This window comes from Pelophylax lessonae (genome assembly GCF_965119305.1).
Source record: "Pelophylax lessonae genome assembly, chromosome: 1".
NCBI lineage: Eukaryota > Metazoa > Chordata > Amphibia > Anura > Ranidae > Pelophylax > Pelophylax lessonae.
In genome coordinates, this window is record NC_138768.1 from 267,396,700 (window position 1) to 267,421,601 (window position 24,902).

Consider the following 24,902-nt stretch of genomic DNA (forward strand, 5'->3'; position numbering starts at 1 on the left):
CACGGCCCTTAAGGCCCTTCAAAATCCTCAGCACCAAGACCATGATGCTCTTAATCCGGCCCTGGTCCTCCTCCACCGCCGCTTCCACCTACACCGCCCATAGGTGTGCGCAGCCTATTGCATTAGGGTGTGCACCCCAAAGTTGAAATACACATGCATGTGTTTGCCTACATGTACATGGCCCCGATACATTACTCTCCCTGCTGGCAAAGAGAAATAGAGCAGAGCAGGTGCGAGGGAGATCTTTCCCATCTCCTCACTGGCAAACAGAGCGATAATGCTATGTGCCCTAGGTGATTAGGGTGTGCCCAGGTACACCAGGCACACCCTGTGCGCACGCCTATGACACCGCCACATCCACCACCACCTCAACCTCCCTCCTACTCCTTATGGGCCTCGTCCTTCAGAGATGAAGAACATTGTTTTATTTTTCTGTTTTTTTTTTGTTGTTTTAAGTTATTTCCCTATCCACATTTGTTTGCAGAGCACTTGCCATGCTCTTAACTACGTTTTGCTGCCATTTGCAGCACTCTAGCCCTTTCCATTGGTGTTTTAGAGCCATTTTAGTGCCTTAAAGTTCGGGTCCCCATTGACTTCAATGGGGTTCGGTGTCCGGGAAAAGTTCGGTAAAAGTCCGGGACACGGACCCGGACTTTTTTTTAAAGTTCGGCCGAACCCGTCGAACACGGACATCTAGGTGTCCGCTCAACCCTAATATTGACCTAACAGTAGCGCCATCTTTTACAAAAGTCACCGATGGTGAGGGATGGGTTTAGCTGCAGTAACTCCCAGGTTACACCGCTTTGTAATAAACTTTCTGTTGCCAGCTAACAGTACAGAAAGGATCAGGCAAAGTACCAACTGTGAAACAGAGCTGTGATAAGGTTCACGTACAGTCAGGTGGTTTTCAAATGTAGTCATGAAACCAGGCAGAGTATTAACTAGTGTAATTTTTAGTTAAAAAAAAAAAAAGCTATAAATAATACATTTTAAATGTATAAAAAGGAAGGAAAACTATCATTTAAAAGTTACAAAGAATATAACAGAATATGTACAAAGGAAAATGAATTCAAGGTCACATTTCAAAACATACACCAGGGTTCAAAAAGAGTAGGACAACCCCCTTAAATTCTCCAAGTATACTGTATTAACCACTTCAATACAGGGCACTTTTACCCCCTTCCTGCCCAGGCCAATTTTCCCCTTTTAGCGCTGTTGCATTTTGAATGACAATCGCGCGGTCATGCAACACTGTACCTACACCAAATTTATGTAATTTTCCCCCCACAAATAGAGCTTTCTTTTGGTGGTATTTGATCACCTCTGGGTTTTTTCCTTTTTGCTAAACAAATAAAAAAAGACCGAAAAGTAAAAAAAAAAGAAAAAGTTTTTTTATGTTATACAATTTTGTAAATTAATACGTTTTTTCCTGCACTGATGAGCACTGATGAGACTGCACTGACAGGCACTGATGAGGAGGCACTGATGGGTAGCACAGATATGCAGCACTGCTGGGCACTGATAGGCGCCACTGCTGGGCACTGATAGGCGGCATTGATGGGCACTGATAGGCGGCACTGGTGGGCACTGACGGGCGGCACTGATGGGCAGATAGGCGGCACTGGTGGGCAATAATGGGCACTGGTGGGCGACACTGAAAGATGGCAATGATGGGCACTGGTGGGCAGCACTGATAGGGAGGGCACTGGCGGGCAGCACTGATGGGGAGGGCAATGGGGGGCTCCCTGAGCCCTGATTGCCATCCCTGGTGGCCATAGTGGGCATCCCTGGGGTCATAGGTGGGCATCCCTGGGGTCATGGGTGGGCATCCCCCCCGAGGGTCTGCACTGGTAATCAATGATCTGATTACCAGTGCCGACCCCCCCGTCAGGGGAGCCGCCGATCGGCGCTCCTTTACTCGTGCCAGTAAGGCATGAACTAAGGAAAGCCGATCAACGGCTGTTCCTGTTTACTATGTGACCAGCCGTGATTGGACACGGCTGGTCACATGGTAAAGAGCCTACGTCAGAGGCTCTTTACCGAGATCGGAGATGCAGGGTGTCAGGCTGACACCTCGCATCACCGGGGGGCGCGCAGAGCTGTATTATCCTGCCGCCGTCATATGACGTCCGGTCAGGATAATACAACCACATTCCCGCCGTCAATCTGCTATAGGGTGGGCGGGAAGTGGTTAATAGTAAAAAGATCAGGATGCAGCATGATGCAGCCTGATCTTTTACAACATAATTTAGAGTTGGTGACTGGGAACAAAAAGAACGCAAATGTATTAAATATCTTCTTCAGCTCTGTGTATACAATGGAAAATATGGTGCCCATATTTAAAAAAGGAGTCAAAGTCTTTACCAGGTAACTACAGACAAGTTAGTTTACTTCCAAAGTTGCAAAGAAACTTCAGGAGTTTAATAAAAGACCAAATAGAGAGTTTTTTCAAGAAAAAAATATTTAAAGCAATCATCAGCATGGATTCACGAAAGACTGAAATTGTCAATCTAATTTCTATGAGAAAGTAAGCAAAAAAAAAAAAAAAAAAAGAAGGAGCAGCTTCGGATGTGGTATACTTGGATTTTGCAAGTGTTTGACACAATTACATACACGGTTAATATGTAACGTAAAGTCTACAGGCTTAGAACATTCAGTTTGCAAATAGATAGAAAACTGGCTAAAAGATCGTATTCAGAGTAGTGATTCGTGATTCATGATTCATACTCTGAATGGTCGAAACGTTAACTTATAAGTGGTGTACCCCAAGGTTCAGTATTGGGTCCCTTATTTTTTAACATGCTTATAAATGATAAAGAATTTTGGATTAAACATACCATTTCAGTCTTTGCAGATAACACCATGCTATGCACTAAGCTATGTAGTAGAATAACGTCCATACAGGATGTCTCCAACTTCCAAGCCAACCTCAATGCACTGTTTAATTGGGCAACTATGCGGCAAATGAGGTTTAAAGTGGTTCTATAGGCTAAAGGTTTTTTACCTTCATGTACCCCCCCCCCCCTCCCCGTAGGTCTGCTCTATGCATCCATTAAGTCTTCGTCTTATGGATGCATAGAGCAGGGGCTCAAGAGCGAGCACGCAACAGTGCTCCTAGAGGAAGCTGCTTTCTCTGGGGGCACTGCTCGAGGGTAAGGAGCCAAGAGCGCCAGCAGCTGACCAGAAAAGTAGAGGATCAGACTGCACAGAGCAGGCTAGTATAACATGTTGTTTATTCTAAAAAACAAGCTTTATTACCACTTTAATGTTGATGTTGATAAATGTAACGTTATGCACTTGGGGGCTAAAAACATGCATGTATCATACAAACTAGGAGGAGAACAGCTGGGGGAGCCAATGGTGGAGAAGAATCTGGGTGTTGTTCTGGTAGATCATAGACTTAGAAAAGGATATTTGGGGCACTGGAGAAAGTACGACCAAACTGATAAGAGGTATGGAGGAGCCCAGCTATGAGGAACAATTCGAGGAACTGAATTTATAATTAATAGGGGATATAATCAACATTTATAAATACATATCTATATAGTGAACCTGGTGATGAGTTATTCACTTTTAGGGCATTATAGATGACAAAGGGGCACTCTCTACATCTGGAGAAAAAGAGATTTAACTCATGAAAAGGCTTCTTCACAGTAAGAGCTGTGAAAATGTGGAATTGATCAAGAACTAATTCCGGCCAGCTCAGTAGATGGTTTTAAAAGCGCTGGATGCATTCCTAAATGCACAAAATGGAACTAGATAATATTTATAACACCAGGGGTATATCCGATTGTCTTATAGGGGATTGGGAAGGAATTTTTCCCCTACTGAAGCTAAGTAGCTCAACTGTGGGTACAGGGATTGTGTATAGGGAATTTTTTTTGTGTGTTCTTTTTTTATTTTTTACTCTATTTGCTGACTTAAATGGACTTGTGTGTTTTTTCAACCTGACCAAGGCTGACTGTAAAACACAATCTGATTGCACAAATCTCCTTTAGATCTTTTATCAACTATGTAGTGCAGGGGCCTGCCCAATTTGAAATTAATTAAATTCAATTGAAATCAGATTGCACAGTGTATGGCCAGCCTAACTATGCTAACCTCAAAAGCTGATTCTAGCTATCTTAGTAGCTTTTTTTTTTTTTTAAAAAAGCAGAAAGGACTGGATTCCTTCCTAAATGTACATAATATAACTGAATACGAACATTCTCTGGAACAACTGTGGGTATAGGGGATTGTATGATTCCCCCCCCCCCCCTTTTACTGGTTAACTAGATGGACTTGTGCCTTTTTTCAACCTAACTATGTAACCAGTCCACAAACAGAATGAGAGGGCCAACAAAAGAAATCATGCAGGGTTAGAATGGTTACATAATCAGGTTGAAAAAAATAAATAAATAAAAACATCTCTATCCAGCTCAACCAACAAAAACACAACCATTCAATCCCTTATACACAATCCTATACCCACAGTTGATCCAGAGGTAAGCGAAAAACCCCAGCAAAGCATGATCCAATTTGCTACGGCATTGGAAAGAATTAGATATTCCCTGGATCAACTTTACCTATAAATATTAGTACCCATTTATATTATGTACACCTAGGAAAAAAATCCAGGCATTTTTTTAAAGCAATCTACTGAGCTGGCCAGAACCACCTCTGGAGGGAGTCTATTCCACATTTTCACAGCTCTTACTGTGTAGAAACCTTTCTGTATTTGGAGAAAAAAATGTATTTTCCTCTAGACGTAAAGAGTGCTCCCTTGTCCTTTGCGATGACCTAAAGTGAACAACAACAGCAAGTTCACTATGTGGAGCCCTTATGTATTTATACATGTTGATCATATCATAACCCCCTTAATCTCCTCTTCTCAAGAGAGAATTCAGTTCCTCTAGTTGTTCCTCATAGCTGAGCTCCCCCATGCCTCTTAGCAGTTTGGTTGCTCAATTTAGTTGCTCTTCTCTGCACTGTCTCCAGTTCTCCAATATCCTTTTTGGACCTGGTGCCCAAAACTGAACTGCAAATACCAGATAAGGTCTTACTAATGATTTGTACAGGGGCAAAATGATATCATCCTTCTCTGGAGTCCATGCCTCTCTTAATACAAAAAAAGACTTTGTTTGCTATGGAATCGGCAGCTTGGCATTGCATGCTATTATTAAGCAAGGCAAAATGATGGCACTGCGATGGAAGCACAAGAAAGATGTGTGCCTAATGAGTACAGTGCAGAACACCTCCACTGTTATGGTACGCAAAAGGTGGGAAAGAAGTCATGAAGCCACAAGTAGTGATAGACTACAACAACACCATGGGAGATGTCGACAGAGCCGACAAAGCAATGACATTCTACCCAGCAATGAGGAAGCAGCAAAAAAAATACTATAAAAAGATCTTCAGATCTCTTCTTGAGCAATGGTTGTGGAATGCCTACATTCTGCTCAAAAAAAAAAAAAAAAAAAAAGAGTGACAAGCCTTTGATTATTGCGGACTTTATTTGGAAAGTTGCCGAACAAACCTTTCTGACTCACCAAACACCATCAATGGCTGTGAACAGATCTGGACGTCGTGCTGTTGGAGTTGTCAACCTCGACAGTTGGTGGGATGCAGTCCATGAAGTGACGACCAGTCAGGCGTTCGGGGTTGACAATGCCAACAGCACGACGTCCAGATCTGTTCACAGCCATTGATGGTGTTTGGTGACTCAAAGATTTGAATCTTGGGGGCACTGCCTGATCCGTACCACAGTCAATAGAGCACCAAGTCCGCACATCGCTGAGCTCAGTCGCAGAATCGTCACCACTTTCCGTACCTGATGACAAATTTTCCCACGAATCGCTATCGCTCAGTTCTCTGCTACCCAGGTTTTCTTTTATATTAATATTGGTAAGAAGCTCTGCATGGTTTGAGATAACCAGGTCCAGCACAGGATCATTTCCAGTCGAGGCCTCAATAAACTGCACCATAAAATTGTCTTGTAATAGGTTTATAAAAAAAAAAAGGAAAAAAATACAATTAGGACTAACTCACCATGTGTGATCTGCTGTATAAGGTTCATGGCAGCTTGAGCAGAAGACTCCACAACTGGCCCTGTATTTGCTAAAGAGGCCACAGCTGTCCCTGCCAACAGCCTGACATCTCGACTAAAATTCTAAAAAGAAAGTTAGCAAAAAAGCATTAGCAGCCCAGTCAAAGAAAGTAAAAACAAACTAGGTTAGCGATTATTTGTTAAAAATAATATACACCTGCAAATCTAGTACTAGAGTTAATTCAATTAAAAATGCATTAAGAATATTTGTACTCTATTCCAAAGTCACTTAATGTTCATTAATGTAAAATTTGTAAAAACAAATTAATTTAGTTTGGTTCAGTCACTGAAAGCTGCTAATAGGTTGTTGTGTTTTGTGTGAAGTTCTAGTTTAATGGTGGACTCCATTTTTACTGCTAAAAGCAACAGGGCTGGCAGGGGAGGGGAACTTTTTTTTTTGTTGCAAATATTCATTCACCCATAGGTCTCTTCCCCATTTGCATCCTGTGGCTGGACAGTGAAGGATAAACAGCACTGTGATTAGCCCATCCCCCTGAACCAGCTGGTTCCCTGTGTTGCTTCTCCTTCCCACTTTCTGAGCTCTCGTATACAGTAGGCTTAAGCAAGATTTTACAATTTTCTGTCCTTCCACCAAAGGTAGAAGGAAAGAAATTTGCTAGGTTCCCCAAACAACACATTCAGCGTTGATGGAGGAATACCTCCCAAAGTGCTATTGTGTTTTGCCAGCAGAACGCAATTATCACTGCTAGCAGCTATAGCCGCTGGCAGTGACTGCATGCAAAAAAAAACAAAAAAAAAAACAGACAGCCTGGTTGTACTGAAGTCGATCGATGGATTCAGTACAACCAGCCTGCCCACAGATTGATCAAATTTTGGTCAGTCCCTGCTGAAGCGGCCATGGTTCGATCCATCTACGGCCGGCATAATTCAAGACAAATGCAGACATGCTTACACTTCTTGCATTCAAAATACATGATGTAAAGAGGAATTAAGCATTGCACACTTGGACTAATGTCTTTTCAATCTGCTTTAAACATTGCACAACATATGTTTTTTTTTCCAATGCATATGCTACCCTGTGTTACCAGTAAAGTGCTGTCTTCATTACAGATCCCCAACTAATCACAGGACATTCCAAAGTATTTTCTGATTGTGAACATCGTTTTTGGCTGACTTGTTTGTAAATGTCTAGATCTGCATTGTTTGCCAGCAATATTAATTACCTGGTTTATAATTATATGTAGAAGGGATTCCAGAATGCTTTCAAGGGGGTTCGGGATATGAGCAGAATCCCAAATGAATGGACTAACATTCTCTGCTAGTTCCCTAAACAGCTGAAGGCACAACTAGAAGAAAACAAAATAGAAACACAAAAGACAATTATGTAATATTAAATTTGAGAAGTTATCACATTTTCTTTTTACCATCCACAAAGCTTTAAGATTTCTCCAAATATATATATATATATATATATATATATATATATATATATATATATATATATATATATATATATATATATATATAAAAATTTAAAATTAAATTTTCAGATTTGGAGGAAGTGGAGAGCAATATAAGGTACTTTTAGGGTTAGGAATACAGACTTGGATATATTTTTTACTTTTTAACAAGGAGTTTAGGGTGACTTTTAAATGTGATGGCTGAATTTTCTTTTTTTTTTTGTTTTTTTTTTAAACTTTATTTTCACCTGGTGATCTGTCAGTATATTAAAAAAGAATAGCGCGCAAATGCAAAAGAAATAACTACCAAATCTGAAGACAATCCATAAATAAAAATGGGGGTTTGGTCCCACCATATGGCCATATCGTGCTCAAGCCCACTACTGCGTCAAAGTACCCCATTATCAGTGTCTGTGATCTGTCAGTAACACTTGTTGCCTCCTTTCCTAGGGTGACAATGCTCAGTCACCTCACTTGTAGCTATTGAGAAGTAGCAATCATACCCTAGTACAGGACTACAACAGCATAACATAGGTGGATGTGTTCTGTTCTGGAACAATGATAATGATAAGATTCATCAGAGGTAGAAAGGAAGGAAAGTTATCAGCTCACAAGAGTTCTGGTAGGATCAATCTTTTTTTTTTTTTTTTTTAAATCACTGAACAGATTCAATATATGCTTTTAACCACTTAAGCCCCGGAGGATTTGGCTGCTAAAAGACCAGGGGGTTTTTTGCGATTTTTTACTGCGTGACTTTAAACTGACAATTGCGCGGTCGTGCGATGCTGTACCTAAACGAATCTGACGTCCTTTTTTTCCAACAAACAGAGCTTTCTTTTGGTGGTATTTGATCACCTGTGCGATTTTTTGATCATGCGCTATAAACAAAAAAAGAGCGTCAATTTTGCAAAAATAACAATATTTTTCACATTTTTTTATATGAAATTCCCCCCCAAAAAAATGTAAAATTCAAAATTTTTTAACATTTTCGGCCAATTTGTTTTATGCTACATATGTTTGGTAAAAAAAAAAAAACGCAAAAAGCGTATTTTGATTGGTTTGCGCAAAAGTTATCACTTTTACTAACAAAGGGAAAGATTTTTGTCATTTTTGGTGGTTTTTTTTTTAACGTGTAATGGCGGCGATCTGCGATTTTTTTTTCGGTACTGCGACATTGCGGCGGACAGATCAGACCCTTGACTGACATTTTTGACACTTTTGGGGTTACCAGTGACACTACTGCAGTAATCAGTGCTATACATATGCACTGTTACTGCAAAAATGACACTGGCAGGGGGCGTGATTCTAACTGTATAGGGACATGGCTATTGGTGTAAAAATTGGTGTAAAAACAAAGATCAACTGTCCTACATAGTAGGACCGTCTGATCTTCATTTTTACACCAGGGAGAATGACGGGCGGCTTGTTTACATAAGCCGCTCCGCCTTTCTCCCTTCACCGGAGCGATCGTAGTGTGAACGGCGGACATCGGGTCCGCCGGTCACACGCACTGACTTGTCAGTGAACGAGCCGCGGCGGGCTCGCCCGCCCGCAATTGGCTCTCAAGTCAGTGACAGGCGAGTGACGTACCCATGCGTCACTCTGCCTGGCCGGGGCTGACCGCCGCAGTATATAGTCGTGCGGCGGTCGGCAATCGGTTAATAATTTAACAGACCAAAATTGAGCAAATAAGACAGGATCACTGTTAGGGTTTACATGCACTTGTATGTTATGATGCACAAATACAGTGGCAAGAAGAAGTATGTAAACCACTTGGAATTGACTGCTTTTCTCCCATAAAATGTGATCCGATCCTCATCGAAGTCACAAAAATAGTGAAAGACCAAGTGCTTAAAGTATAACTAAAGGCAAAACTTTTTTTTTATTTGTTTTGAGTACATAGGGATTAGAACGCTTGTCAGTGAACCCTGAAGAGTTACAGTCAAGGGGGCATCTGCATCTGGGCCCTGAATTGTATAGAGTGTGTCAGTTCCAAGTACAGATTTGCAGAGTTCCACTTCATACTACCTCAAGCTGGCCAAAGCGGGGGACAGTATACAGTGGACTGTGATTGTCTACTGTATTGTTGTGACTTAGATGATGATCAGATCACATTTATGACCAATTTGTGCAGAAATCCATATCATTCCAAAGGGTTAACATACTTTTTCTTTCAGCTGTATATATGTAGCAAGGTTTCCAGGCCTGTGGCCTGATGTGGGTCTGCCATTAGTACCGGAATCCTCTCCAGCCCATGTGAGCTGAGTCCCTGGATGTGACAACAGAATCAATGACAACTCTGGCATCTTTGTTTGTGGTTTTTATTATTATTAAGTTAAAGGGGATGGGAGAAGGGAATGAGTGAGATACTCCTTTTTAGTTTGAACTAATTACAATTGGGACTTTGATCCTGAAAATGCCCGTTGGCGCTTCCTTGGCGCCAGCCAACACTCACTAACCCTGAGTACACACTGTAACTTGATAGAAGTGCTGAATCCTCGACTGCAAGTCCAGAAGATCCAGAACTGTGAAACTGTAGAACTCCTGACACTGTTATGCTGTACAATCCACAAAAGGACTTCATTAGATAGGTTTCCAGTGCGTGAGAAGGTAGCCGCCCACAGTGGCAAGGATTTATTTTGTTTTATTTTATTTTGGCTGTTTTGAGGCTTGCAATTGTGTGAAGTAAATTGCATGAATAAATCAAAGTGTTGTTTGCAACCACTGCTCGGCTATCTCTCTGTGAAAACGCACCTCCAAAAGGGGTCATCCACACCTACCACCGAGCTAATCCCTCACAATATATATATATATATATATATATATATATATATATATATATATATATATATATATATATATATATATATATATATACATACATACATACATACATACATATTAGACATATGCCGGTTTTCGGTAATTCGATATATCGCGGTATTGCATAGCCACGGTATTGTTATTGTGGCATTTTTAAAATACCGAGTTTCTCTGTCAAGTCTGTCTGACTTGTGAATTGATACATTTCAGTGAGCTGGATGACTCATTCACTCACGCCTTTCAGCATTAAGTCTCCTAACTATAAACAAAAATGATTACATTGTATTTTTTCCTTCCCTCTGCCAGGGAGAAAGGAAGTTTAACCTCTTAAAGACTGGATCTTTTTCTGACACTTGTTGCTTGCAAGTTAAAATCATTTTTTTTTTTTTTGCTAGAAAAGTACTTGGAACCCCCAAATATTTTATATATTTTTTTAGCAGAGACCCTACAGAATAAAATGGCGATTGTTGTAATATTTTATGTCACACTGTATTTGCGCAGCAGTCTTTCAAACGCAATTAATAGACTTTAATGAATAAAAAAAAAAAAAAAAAAAACGTAACAGTAAAGTTATCCCAATTTTTTTTTTTGTTACACAGAGAATCGTGAGAGAATCGTGATCTTTATTCCAAGCTAAAAAATCGTGATTCTCATTTTGGCCAGAATCGTGCAGCTCTAATATATATATACACACAGGCATAGCAGCCCACATTACATTATTATATAGCCATCAAGCAGTGTCTGGCCTACCTGGTGATGACTGGTCCTGGCGCTCTGATCCGATGGCCTGGTCTTTAAAGGGGCAAATCCTTGCGAACCATAAGTGGTTAAACCTGCAAGAGGACCGGTGTTTTTATCTATTAATGACTTTACTATTGCTTTAGGCCTGGTTCACATGTATGCGGGTTGGTGGTTCACATGTATGCGGGTTGGCGGTTCACATGTATGCGGGTTGGCGGCCCACATTTGCACAGGCATAGCAGCCCATTGATGTGAATGGGCTTGAGCTGCTATGCCTGCATTTTCAGCTGAAAAAAGGTGCATGCAGAATTTAAAAAAATGCAGTGGCCATGAAATCCATCCTTCTTTTGCACCATGCGACTTACCTGCCGTTGCTGCACACGCAAACTGTTTTTAAATGCCGTGCCCACGTATACAAAAAATGCAGAAAGCTTGCCAGAGCAGGAACTGCAGGTTAGTCGCATGGTGCAAAAGCAGGATGGATTTCAAGGCCACTGAATTTTAAAAAAAATGCTGCATGCACCTTTTTTCTGCGGAAAATGAGGGCATAGCAGCCCGTTCAAATCAATGGTCTGCTATGCCTGTGCAAATGTGGGCCGCCAACCCGCATACATGTGAACCGCCAACCCGCATACATCTGAACCACCAACCCGCATACATGAGAACCACCAACCCGCATACATGTGAACCAGGCCTAAAGCAATAGTAAAGTAATTTATAAACAACACCTCCTTCAGGTTTAACCACATCTTGACCACAAGGATTTGCCCTCTTAATGACCAGGCCATCGGATCGGAGCCGAGCGCCAGGACCAGTTATCACCAGTTAGGCCAGACACTGCTTGATGACCTATTTTAGGCCTGGTTCACAGAGTCTGTACTGACTGACTATATAATAATGTGCATAAGTGAACCAAAGCCCCTAAATTCAGCAATGAAATTGAAGTGAGGTGGAAATTTAATAATTTAAATTTAATAATAGAATACCGTGATAATACCGTATACCGTGGCAAAACCTTAATCAATTAATCGCAGCATGAAAATCTGATACCGTCACAAGCCTAATACATATACATATACATACACACACACACACACATTCAAACCCAATTCCAAAAAAGTTGGGACACTGTACAAATTGTGAGTAAAAAAGGAATGGACTAATTTACAAATCTCATAAACTTATATTTTATTCACAATATAATATAGATAACTTATCAAATGTTGAAAGTGAGACATTTTGAAATGTCATGCCAAATATTAGCTCATTTTGGATTTAATGAGAGCTACACATTCCAAAAAGGTTGGGACAGGTAGCAATAAGAGGCCGGAAAAGTTAAATGTACATATAAGGCACAGCTGGAGGACCAATTTGCAACTTATTCGGTCAATTGGCAACATGATTGGGTATAAAAAGAGCCTCTCAAGAGTGGCAAGTCAAGATGGGTAGAGGATCATCAATTCCCCCAATGCTGAGGCAAAAAAATAGTGGAGCAATATCAGAAAGGAGTTTCTCAGAGAAAAATTGCAAAGAGTTTGAAGTTATCATCATCTACATTGCATAATATCATCCAAAGATTCAGAGAATCTGGAACAATCTCTGTGCGTAAGGGTCAAGGCAGAAAAACCATATTGGATGCCCGTGATCTTCGGGCCCTTAGACGGCACTGCATCAAATACAGGAATGCTACTGTAATGGAAATCACAACATGGGCTCAGGAATACTTCTAGAAAACATTGGCGGTGAACACAATCCACCGTGCCATTCGCCGTTGCCAGCTAAAACTCTATAGGCCAAAAAAGAAGCCATATCTAAACATGATCCAGAAGCGCAGGCGTTTTCTCTGGGCCGAGGCTCATTTAAAATGGTTTGTGGCAAAGTGGAAAACTGTTCTGTGGTCAGACGAATCAAAATTTGAAGTTCTTTTTGGAAAACTGGGACGGCATGTCATCCGGACTAAAGAGGACAAGGACAACCCAAGTTGTTATCAGCGCTCAGTTCAGAAGCCTGCATCTCTGATGGTATGGGGTTGCATGAGTGCGTGTGGCATGGGCAGGTTACACATCTGGAAAGGCACCATCAATGCTGAAAGGTATATCCAAGTTCTAGAACAACATATGCTCCCATCCAGACATCGTCTCTTTCAGGGAAGACCTTGCATTTTCCAACATGACAATGCCAGACCACATACTGCATCAATTACAACATCATGGCTGCGTAGAAGAAGGATCCGGGTACTGAAATGGCCAGCCTGCAGTCCAGATCTTTCACCCATAGAAAACATTTGGCGCATCATAAAGAGGAAGATGCAACAAAGAAGACCTAAGACAGTTGAGCAACTAAAAACCTGTATTAGACAAGAATGGGACAACATTCCTATTCCTAAACTTGGGCAACTTGTCTCCTCAGTCCCCAGAGGTTTGCAGACTATTATAAAAAGAAGAGGAGGCCACACAGTGGTAAACATGGCCTTGTCCCAACTTTTTTGAGATGTGTTGATGCCATAAAATTTAAAATCAATTTATTTTTCCCTTAAAATTATACATTTTCTCAGTTTAAACATTTGACAAGTCATCTATGTTGTATTCTGAATAAAATATTAAAATTTGAAAATTGCACATCATTGCATTCTGTTTTTATTCACAATTTGTACAGTGTCCCAACTTTTTTGGAATCGGGTTTGTGTGTATATATATATATATATATATATATATATACATATATATACATACATACACACACACACACACACACACACACTGCACAAAAAAAATTTAAGTAACACTTTTTAAAGCATCAAGTCAATTAAACTCCTGGGATATTAATCTAGGCACTTAAGTAGCAGAGGGGGTTGGTAATCAGTTTCAGCTGCTGCAGTGTTAATGAAATTAACAGGTGTACTAGATCGGCAACAATGAGACAACCTCCAAAAATAGGAATAGCTTTTACAGGTGGAGGCCACTGACATTTTTTTCCCCCTACTCATCTTTTCTGACTGTTTTTCATTTTTTTTTTCCATTTGGCTAGGGTCAGTGTCACTACTGGTAGCACGAGGCGATACCTGGACCCTATAGAGGTTGCACAAGCAGTCCAACCCCCTCAGAATGGCACATAAATACGTGCCATTGCCAAGTGGATCAGATCATACTATATTTCATGGCAAAACTACTGCAGAAAACCAGTTAATTCTAAGGGGTTCACATACTTTTTCTTGCCACTGTATAGCTAGAAAAGCTATTGTACCAAATCCTCATAATCTTACTTTCACAGAAAGATGAGCATGTTCAGCACTTTGTGAGACATGATCGTTGACCACTGCAAACAAAGTTGCAGAGACTTTTGAAAGCAAGGCAGGTAGGTTCTGGGTAAAATAAGTCCGTCCTGTTTGGCTTCCTTCCAAATACATGCAAACTGGGGAAAGAAGTGAAAACATACAACATGAGCCAAATGACATTCATATAGCACCTAATGGTGAATTCAAAACTTAAAGGCTAAGTTGTATGAGATTGGAAATAATCAAATCATGTAACTACAGGGACAAGTACCTGCCTGCAGATCTCCAACATGCAGCACCTGTGGTTAATGATACAAATAAAATTTTAGATGTTTTTTAGTATAAACACACACACAAACTGTATAAAGAAATAGCAAAAAAAATAAATAAAGTGACATTAAAAGTTTGGTTTCTATTTAAAAAAAACAAATATGTTCTACTTATCTGCTCTGTGCAGTGGTTTTGCACACAGCAGCCCCAATCCTCCTTCTAGGGTCCCCTGCCGGTGCTCCAGGCCCCTCCATTCACACATTGAGCGAGGCTCACCACTGTTTCCGCTCTCTCCTTATTGGCTCACTGACTGTGATTGACATTAGTGGGAGTTAATGGCTACTGCTGCGGTCTCAGCCAATTAAAGGGAGAGACCCCAGGAGAGTCAAGAAGGCTTTCGTGCACATTGCTGGATCAAGATGGGACTCAGGTAAGTATAATAAAGTAGGTAGAGTCCCAGACGGCCGAGGGACATGGCTGGACAGAAATAGGGCTCAGGTAAGTATTGGGGGGCTTCTGCACACAGCAGAATAGAATGCATTAAGATAAAAAAACCTTTTGACTTTACAACCAATTTAAAAAAATACAAGCACAAAAATGTATTTAAAGTTTAAATCAAAAAGTTTTCTTCTATTTTAAGGTGGCAATGGTGAAAACCTCTGTCAGTTTTTACCCATCTGCGTCCCATAGGTGAGAAAGGCCTTATTGGAAGATTTTCCCTTTATACCCGTTTAGGGGGCAAGCCAAATGTTGGTTGGTACACTTTAGGGAGAAACTTCTTCCTCTCAATGAAGAGGTCACTGTTGTTCCTCCTTACCTTTGGTGTTCTTTTATTGCTGTGATAATATACTTACAAGCCCATCAGATCCAATATTGTTCACTTCTCTTCCACTGTTCTCTTACTACCGGTCCTGTCTCATGTTTCCATCTTCTTTTTCTATGCCATGGGGAGCTGGATGTCTGTTCCTGCATCTTGTAGCTGGCCCCCAATGCCATGGCATCAGATCTGGTGCCATGTCTGGTTATATGATGTTCTCAGTATAGTGTAATGAAATGATTCCTGAGATACCAATGTCACATATCCCAGGGGACATTACTTTCTCCCACTTATAGGACAGTTAATGATTTAGTCTGTACATGTGCGAGATCCGGTGCCACATCTATCATGAATAGTGGAAAAATAATGCCTCCTGGGATATGTTCTCTATCCAAGGAGGCCGCAGGAAGATAATGAAATGTCCTTCCTCCTACATAGGTGGGGCCAAAACAGGTTCAGCAGGAAAAAATAAAAAAGTAAAAACAAATAAATAATAACTAAAAAGGCTTAAAAAATGTGGAAGGGGGAAGAATTGGAATGCTGTGAAGTATTATTTTTAAGGGAATGTCCACTTTAAATACATCTAAGTTTCACACAGCTGCAAGAAACAAATGTGACTGATGTAAAATTTAACTGGTCCCTGAAGTCACCAAATTTTGCACACCTTCAGTGCCTCACCTTTTTATTCTCCAAAATGGACATCAGTAATTGTTCTCTCTGCCGTGTTACTAGACAGGGTCTCATCTGTGACATCTTCAATACTATCTGAAAAAACAGAGCATATGCAAGATTAAACACATAAGGCTAATACATTGAGTAAGATATCTTCCCCATCTTTAACCACTTAAGCCCCGGAAGATTTTACCCCCATTCCGACCAGGGGGTATTTTGTGATTCGGCACTGCGTGACTTTAACAGACAATTGCGCGGTCGTGCGACGCTGTACCTAAACGAATTTGACATCCTTTTTTCCCACAAATAGAGCTTCCCTTTGGTGATATTTGATCACCTGTGCGATTTTTTGATCATGCGCTATAAACAAAAAAAAGAGCGAAAAATTTGCAAAAACAACAATATTTTTCAAATTTTTTTTATATGAAATTCCCCAAAAAAAAAAAAAAAATGTAAAAATCCAAATTTAACATTTTAGGCCAATTTGTTTTATGCTACAAATGCTTGGTAAAAAAAAAAAATCACAATAAGCGTATTTTGATTGGTTTGTGCAAAAGTTATTGCGTTTACTAAGGGAAAGATTTTTGTCATTTTTGTTTTTTTTTTTTTTAACGAGTAATGGCGGCGATCTGCGATTTTTTTTGCGGGACTGCGACATTGCGGTGGACAGATCGGACCCTTGACTGACATTTTTGACGGTACCAGTGACATTACTAATCAGTGCTATAAATATGCACTGTTACTGTAAAAATGACACTGGCAGGGAAGGGGTTAACTTTATTGGGGAAGGAGGGGTTAAGTGTGTCCCTAGGGGCGTGTTTCTAACTGTCATTGGACATGGCTACTGGTGTAAGAAGAGAGATCAACGGTCCTACATAGTAGAACCGTGTGATCTCCATTTTTACACAGGGGAGAATGACAGGCGGCTTGTTTACATTGTAAACAAGCCGCCTGCCGTTCTCCCTTCACGGCGCACGATCGCGAGTGACCGGCGGACATCGGGTCCGCCGGTCACATGCACTGACTTCTTAGGGAACGAGCCGGGGCGGGCGCACGCGCGCTCGCCCGCTATTGGCTCACAAGCCAGTGACAGGCTAGTGACGTACCAATACGTCACTTTGCCTGGCCGGGGCTGACCGCCGCAGTATATGTACTTGCGGCGGTTGGCAACCGGTTAATGGGGACACATCTGTACATCCTGCGCTGCAGCCATCTCCAAACTTGTATAATTTGACCATCACATACTTGCTGGGTCAGTGCTTTCAGAATATGAAGAGCAAATGTTTGGACAGGTCACGGAGAGATTTTCCAAAAAGTTGGACAAACTCTGCAGCCTAAACCAATCGCATAATTTGTACTGGCTGTAGAGCAGAACTTTACCCATAACAACTTAATAAAGAAATATTGCTTTTTATCAAGGTACATACATTCCACATTAATAATTATTCTACCAAAATTAGTATGTGCTCTACATTGCCTCCAGCATTGTCCCTGTTTCTTCTTGCCATTTTGGTGAAGCCCAGGGCCTCTGAGCAGCAGTAAATGTTTAGGCTGTCAGCAGTTCAGCCTCTAGTGGCTCTAATTTTCGTCACAATGCCAATAATGGAAAGCAACAGAGCATGTGCAGAGCAGGGTGAAACTGTGTTTTACTGCATTTTTATTTGGGTTTTTGGAGTTTCACCTTCTCAAGTCTCAAGAATAAACCGGAGCTGTTGCAAGAATCCATCTGACAGGCAAAGATGCAGCAGAGTAATGGAAGGAAATTTTCCTCACTGAGGTCTCCCAAAGCCTGCATGGCACCTTCCAGACAATGGTTAGCTTCATCCAGATACTTTTCTTTACAGCGCTTTGCTGAAGCCCTAGAAAAAGGAGTAAATCAGTTATGATTGGTCTGGAAAACTCATGCAAAATAGTAGAATTTGTAACATTTACTGTAAAACAATTATAAAATGTACCTTCCAGTCAGAACTTTTTTAGTGAGCAGATAAGGATTAGACCCTTGGTTTAGTTTTTATTGCGATATCCTCTTTTTGGAGATTCACTATTTCTGTCTTTACTGTTACCAGGACACAAAACTAGGAGTAATCTAAAATTCTATATTCGTCCAGGGAACAGAAGAAAAAAGGGGACAACTCCCAGAGGGTGCGCCTGTTCTGTTGACAACTCTCCCATTCTTCCCCTCACTTTGACTTGTCTATCAAAGAGAAGATCTCATTAAAGGGAACACAGACAGTAATAAAAGCTTGACCTCTTCCCAACTAAAACTAGAAACAATTTAACTGAAGGCTCGCTTTCAGAACAAAAAACATACCGAGCTTGATTTATGAAGCTGTCAGTTCCAATACATATTTCCTCAAATCCATTGGATTAAAACGTACAAGGATGGTTTAGGCCTCATGCACACTGGGCAGAAAAAACACTTTTACAGGCGTTTATTTTTTCACCTTGTAAATGCACCCTTTTTGTTAGCCTAGGTATCAATGCACACATTAGCATTTACAGGCATTTTAGAAGAGGAGTTATTACAGGCTGAAAAAACCCCCCATCAGCAGCGTGTTCAGGACAGGAACGTTTGGGCAGAAAAAGATGTTTAGGTGCGTTTGTGCGTTTACGTATGCTACTCTCACTTTTTCTGTGCTTTTTAAGCAGCTTTTCTTCTGCCAGGAGTAAAGGCGTTTAGAGGAGCTGAGCAAAAGCTCAGTGTGTATGAGGCCTTAAAGTGAATCTGGGGGGGGGGGGGGGGGGGTGATAAAAAATAAGGGGCTGTCATTCTAATTCCTGCTTCACTAACCTTGAACAAGCATGCAAAACAGGAATTCAGACTTCACTAGCTGCATGCTTACTTTGTCTCTCTTAAAGCGGTAGTAAATGCTGCCTTTTTTTGTTTAACCCGGCTAAATTCTGAAGTTATAATGTGCTAGTATGCATCTCATACAAGCACATTATGTAAACTTACATTAAAGCAAAGCCCTCCAGTGACGCACTGTCACTGCTGACATGGCTTCCATCTTCACCCGTCTTCCTTTTGGGTTTGCGTCCTCTGGCCTTCCATCTTCACCCGTCTTCCTTTTGGGTTTGCGTCCTCTGGCCTTCCATCTTCACCCGTCTTCCTTCTGGGTTTGCGTCCTCTGGCCGTCTGATCGGCCGTGCCGCGATGACACATGCGTGCAGAGCCGCTACTCAAGGCATAGGATTCTGACCCGGATGGCCGTTCCTTCAGAGCGCATGCGCCAGTGATGTCACTGGCCCATTCACAAGTAAATATCTCCTAAACGGTGCACGTTTAGGAGATATTTACTGTTACTATAGGTAAACATTATTATAGACTTATCTATAGGTAAGTGTCAACTACAGAGTTTACTCCCGCTTTAATTGCTACATAGTGAAACAAGGATCAAGGCAACAGCCCTCACTTTATGAAAAAACAAATCTGCAATGGCATCTCTCACATTCCTAACCTCATGAGTTTTCATCAAATCTCACAGATCCTGGGCACACAGCTGTTTTTAGTAAGGACACTTTAATACATCTGGTACAAAGTGCGTTTTGGGCTCATTTTATACTTCCCTTCTTCAAACATGGAATGGCACAAGTTTCCTTGGCGCCCATTTGGATTCAATTAAGCAAAAACTTACCACTTACAAAATGGGTGGGCTCTTGCCGTAATGTGCAGATATTTTCCAAGCAAACAGCTCCATTTTACAGATGGCAGGAACCACCTGGGGGTGTACGCTGTACTGCTTACGCTCCTCAGGTAATGTACAGAAAAAAATTACACAGAGCATGAGGAAGAAGTTTTTTTGGCAGAGAATTTGCATGTCTCTTCTGCCAAACAAACACTTTACCTCCAGCTGTACGCTTTAAATAGTTGGAATGGAGGCAGTGGTGTTCTGGAGTGTCCTTTGTAAAATGTGTTTATGAACAAACTGTCATTAGACAGCACAGTGACAGATCATATACAAAAAGACACAGTGCCTTGTAATCACTCTACTTACCTACTGGCTGTATTTTCTACCACTGGAACGATTTCACCTCATGGTGCCATTGTGGGGTGTACAGGATCACCTACACCTCCTTATTAGGAGAGGGTGCCCTTTGTTCTAGTGTTCTTTATATCAAATATGTTATAAATACTGTATTAATCGGCGTATAACACACACTTTTTCCTCCTAAAAATTGAGGGCAAAACACCAGTGCGTGTTATACGCCGATTAAAAAAAAAAAAAAAAAAAAAAAAAAAAAAAAACAGTCCAGGCAGCGCTGAGAAGCAGAGGAGGGGGGCGGGTCGGGCCGAGTAGAAGGAAGGAAGAGCGGTTGCTGTCATAGGAAGTCCCGCCTCCTACGATAGACAGCCCAGTGATCAAATGCTGGGACGTGTGACGTCTATCATAGGCGCCGGGACTACTGATGACAGCGGCCACTTGTCCTCGCTTCTCCTCGGTCCGGCCCGCCCCCCTCTGCCTCTCAGCGCGCCCTTTTTAAAATACCGGTACGTCACCGCTCTCTGCAATGGCGCTGGCGAGGCTGCTGTTACTTTGCCCTGGATTGATGGACACTGCGCTGGCGAGGCTGCCCTGGGGGAAACTGCGCTGGCGAGGCTGCACTGGGGGACACTGCGCTGGAGAGGCTGCACTGGGGGACACTGCGCTGGCGAGGCTGCCCTGGGGGACACTGCGCTGGCGAGGCTGCCCTGGGGGACACTGCGCTGGCGAGGCTGCCCTGGGGGACACTGCGCTGGCGAGGCTGCCCTGGGGGACACTGCGCTGACGAGGCTGCCCTGGGGGACACTGCGCTGACGAGGCTGCCCTGGGGGACACTGCGCTGGAGAGGCTGCACTGGGGGACACTGCGCTGGCGAGGCTGCACTGGGGGACACTGCGCTGGCGAGGCTGCACTGGGGGACACTGCGCTGGTGAGGCTGCACTGGGGGACACTGCGCTGACGAGGCTGAATGAACCCTGCGCTGATGAGGCTGCATTCACAGGCACTGGTAAGACTGCATTGCATAAAAAAAAAAAAAGTTCTGAGTTCAATGCTGTTTATTTCAAATTTAAGCTTTTTTCCTAAAATTTAAGGTTATACGCCGGTATGTGTTATACGCCGATAAATACGGTACTTGCTCTAGATGTTGTTATGTGCCTTAGATATTACAGATGTTTTGTTCTTTTTATATTATGTGAATAAAATGTATAATTTTATATTATTCTATTTGGTCTCAGTACATTGCCAGTAAAGTCTGTCTAGGTAGGCAGAACTGGGGTTCTGCAAATTTTGTGTATTTACTAAGAATGATCTTATGAATAAAGGTTTAAATCAGTATTAAACCCAAACACTACTTATACTGTAGCTTTAACCAATCCTTAGATGTGATGGCTGCATTTGTTTTCCTTTTTAGGCTTTCTTCTTTTCTCACCTGGTGATCCTGCCAGTAAATCTGTTGTTTTCAAAAGAACAAGCTGTCTTGAAGATGTAGCAGTTACAGGCTTGAGGTAAACCTTGTAGTTTTCAATGCACATAGCCCTGTGAATCAGTGATATGGCCAGGCAGGGGCAGAGCCCTGCTTGGCAATGTTTTTTAAGAATTGTGACAGCTATCGGGAGGGAGAGGAACCCCGCTAGTTGTTACAGCGGGGATCGGGGAGGTACGGAGGGCTTGTCCTAATGTAACATGTTACACCCTGAATATGGGTGCAACATGTTATGAAAGGTGAATTTATCCTTTAAATATAGGCGGTCCCCGGGTTACGAACATCCGATTTATGGGCCATACACACTATACAATTGTCTTTAGATTTTCCAAAACCATATAATAAGAGGTCAGACCTAAACACTTTCAATTGGTATGCAATCAGGCAGGCCCTTGCACTACATAGAAAAAGGTAAATCTAAAGGAAATCTGACAACAAAAGTTGTATAGTGTGTATCCAGCTTTAAAAACGACTCCTACTTACAAATGAAGGGAGACAACAGGAAGTGAGGAGAAATCTCCCCCTAGGAAGGGAAATTCACCCCTATAAGAGTTCTCATGGGAAAAAGGTGTCTCCACTGAAGCTTTATCACCAATCCTTGTTTCCACAACAACCCAAAATTTTCAAAATCCAGTTGTCATGGAAAAAGAAAGTGAGTTTAAATCTTCTGAAGGGGGGTACAGAGAGCAAAACAAATAGTACAGGGGTGTTAACCCTTCCCTATGCTAGCCAAAAAAAAACTTAAAATATTCTTTTGGCTGGAGCTACACTTAAAAAAAAAAAAAAAAAAAAAATGTACCTGTTACAACTTATGGGCCATACACACTATAAGATTTTCTGAAGACTTTTTCCTTCAGACTTACCAAAACCATATAATATGAGGTCAAACCTAAACACTTTCAATTTGTATGCAATCTGGCAGGCCCTTGCACTACATAGAAAAGGTAAATCTGAAGGAAATCTAACAACAAAAGTTGGATGGTGTGTATCCAGCTTTAGAAACAAATTCAACTTAAAGCGGAGTTCCACCCTAAAATTAAACTTACCTCCATCTTCTCGCTCCGGGTCACCTTAAAAACAAATGGATAATCGCAATTTTTTTTTTTTTTTTTTTACTTACCTTGTTTAGAAGAAAATATACTTACCTTACTTCCTTCTTCCTCCCCTCGGCGGCCACGGCGAGTCGTCACTTCCTGGGAGCTGAACGTCATCGTTCCAGGAATAAATGCGCCTGCACCGGCCCCGACGTCAGTTCCGGTGCAGGCGCTGTCATACCTTGCTAAACAGCTTCTGGGCATGCCCAGAAGCTGTGCAGCGATGACGCTGCAGCCCGGAAGTGACGGCGGGGCCGGCGCAGTGCATCGTGGGACCGAAGAGGACACAGAAGAGGATCGCACTGGCTTCAGCTGCCCACACCTGAGATGGCAGCGCTGGAGAAGACATTTTCAAAGGTAAGTATTTCTTCTAAAAGGTAAGTGCAACCCGGGACAGATCAGAGGCTAGCCATTGTGGAATGCACTAGCCCTGACTGTCCCGGGGGTATTTTTATGTATTTTTTTTGGTTTTAGGTGGAACTCCGCTTTAAGAACAAACCTACAATCCCTATCTTGTTTGTAGCCCGGGGACCACCTGTACTACAAAAAAAAAAAAAAAAAAAGGTTTTCTGTATCAAAAAAATTATATAAATTTGGGTACAGTGTTGCATGACTGCGCAATTGTCATGCAAAGTGCGACAGCACTGAAAGCTGAAAATGGCCTTGGAAGGAAGGGGGTGAAAGTGCCCAGAACGCAAGTGGTTAAACAAAAGGTATTGTCACACGTGTGAAAGAGCCCTGATTGGGGGACAGACAGCAGTAAAAACATGACAGGTGTTCTAGTCCCTCTCCACGCTATCCAAAACTAAAAGTTTTCCTTTCAGTCCTACTTCAACAGTTCCCAGATTCAGTTCTAGAAGCTGAAATCTAGTGGGTAACACTGCCCGCTGCACGATACCCACTGATCTTTTTGATATCGCGCTATGCAGGTGCGACAGAGCACGCTGTTTTGTGGATCACGCTTAGGGCAGCTTGAAAATCACATAAAAGAGCGTGACCCTTTTTACAAATCATGGCACACCAAAACACATGGCACTTTATCACGTGCTTTGTGTGCATGGGGGCGCTATGTGCCTGCAAAAGTACTATGCGTTTGTGTGCATCGTAGAATCACGTGTTCATTTGCACACGTTCCTACAGTGCACAAATGTGAACCTAGAATATGAAGCTGTGTGCTTTCATTTAAAGTCCCAAACCTCCCTCCTCATTTATCTGTACCAGGGATGGAGGCATATGTCCCTACCCAGTCATTGCTTCATCTAAAGTCCCACATATCCCCCCTTTTTTTAACCTTAATGTATTACCTAAATATAACTTGTTCAAATGATTTGTAGAAAGTCCTGCTGATTGTCTCCTAAATAAACATGTAAGCTTGCACCTCAAATAGCAGCTAGCTTCAGTATATGCCTACTATAAACACAGGGTGAGCAATTACTAATGTTATACGGCACTAGCTGACAATAAGCTGCACCATTACTCACTTTGCAAACTCCTCGAGCTTCAATGCCACCAAAGTGACTGAACTGAGCCCCAGGTCCTGGTAGAATCGGGCACACTTCCCTGTATCCCCCATCATCTCCACACACGTGTGCCAAGGAAGCTGCCATCAGCTGTCACCCACTACGTCATTCCCTGCTCACATACATGGAGGAGGATAGCAACGCACAGCGCCACCTGGTGGTGAGGAGGAATACTGCTCAGAGCTCTAACAGGCTGAAGAAAGTGTATGCAGTTGTGTTTACCTGCTTCAATACCGGACACTTTAACCCCCTTTCTGCCCAGGCCAATTTTTAGCTTTGAGCGTTGTCACACTTTGAATGACATTTCATTCAGTAATGCAACACTGTACCCATATTACATTTTTATCATATTTATTACAGAAATACAGCTTTTTTATGGTATTTATTCACCACTGGGTTGTTTATTTTTTGCTAAATGAACAAAAAAAGACCAACAATTTTGAAAAGTACTTTGTTCTCTGTTGTATTACTGTGGGGAGGTGATCAGGATTTTTTTTAAACTCTAGGATTCCTTATAACTGAATTTTACAGTTATAAGCAACCAATTTTTCTGAATGTTTACTATTGTGATTACCTGTGATTGGCCACAGCTAATCACATGATATAGATGGGCAGTGATTGGCCCGTCTGTAAACGGAGGTAAATTTTGTTTGGGTACAGCGTTGCACGATCGCGCAATTGTCAGTTAAAGTCGCACAGTACCGAATCGCAAAAAGTGG

At 41.8% G+C, this 24,902-nt stretch overlaps 1 protein-coding gene across 1 annotated transcript in view; it reads right to left on the minus strand.

The window, feature by feature from the left end:
* LOC309544260 (tRNA (32-2'-O)-methyltransferase regulator THADA-like) overlaps positions 1 to 24,281 on the minus strand; it is a gene marked incomplete at its 3' end in the record, with an annotated part of 123,454 nt that extends 99,173 nt beyond the window's left edge. The window contains exons 1-7 of the mRNA XM_082243164.1: positions 24,145 to 24,281; positions 17,785 to 17,962; positions 16,110 to 16,196; positions 14,616 to 14,643; positions 14,333 to 14,481; positions 7,270 to 7,392; positions 6,028 to 6,148 (exon numbers count right to left, since the gene is read on the minus strand). Of these exons, the coding sequence (XP_082099290.1) occupies positions 6,028 to 6,148; positions 7,270 to 7,392; positions 14,333 to 14,481; positions 14,616 to 14,643; positions 16,110 to 16,196; positions 17,785 to 17,962; positions 24,145 to 24,239 (781 nt within the window). The 5' untranslated portion in view covers positions 24,240 to 24,281. The remainder of the gene's footprint in view (positions 1 to 6,027; positions 6,149 to 7,269; positions 7,393 to 14,332; positions 14,482 to 14,615; positions 14,644 to 16,109; positions 16,197 to 17,784; positions 17,963 to 24,144) is intronic.
* Between the last annotated feature and the right edge of the window lie 621 nt (positions 24,282 to 24,902).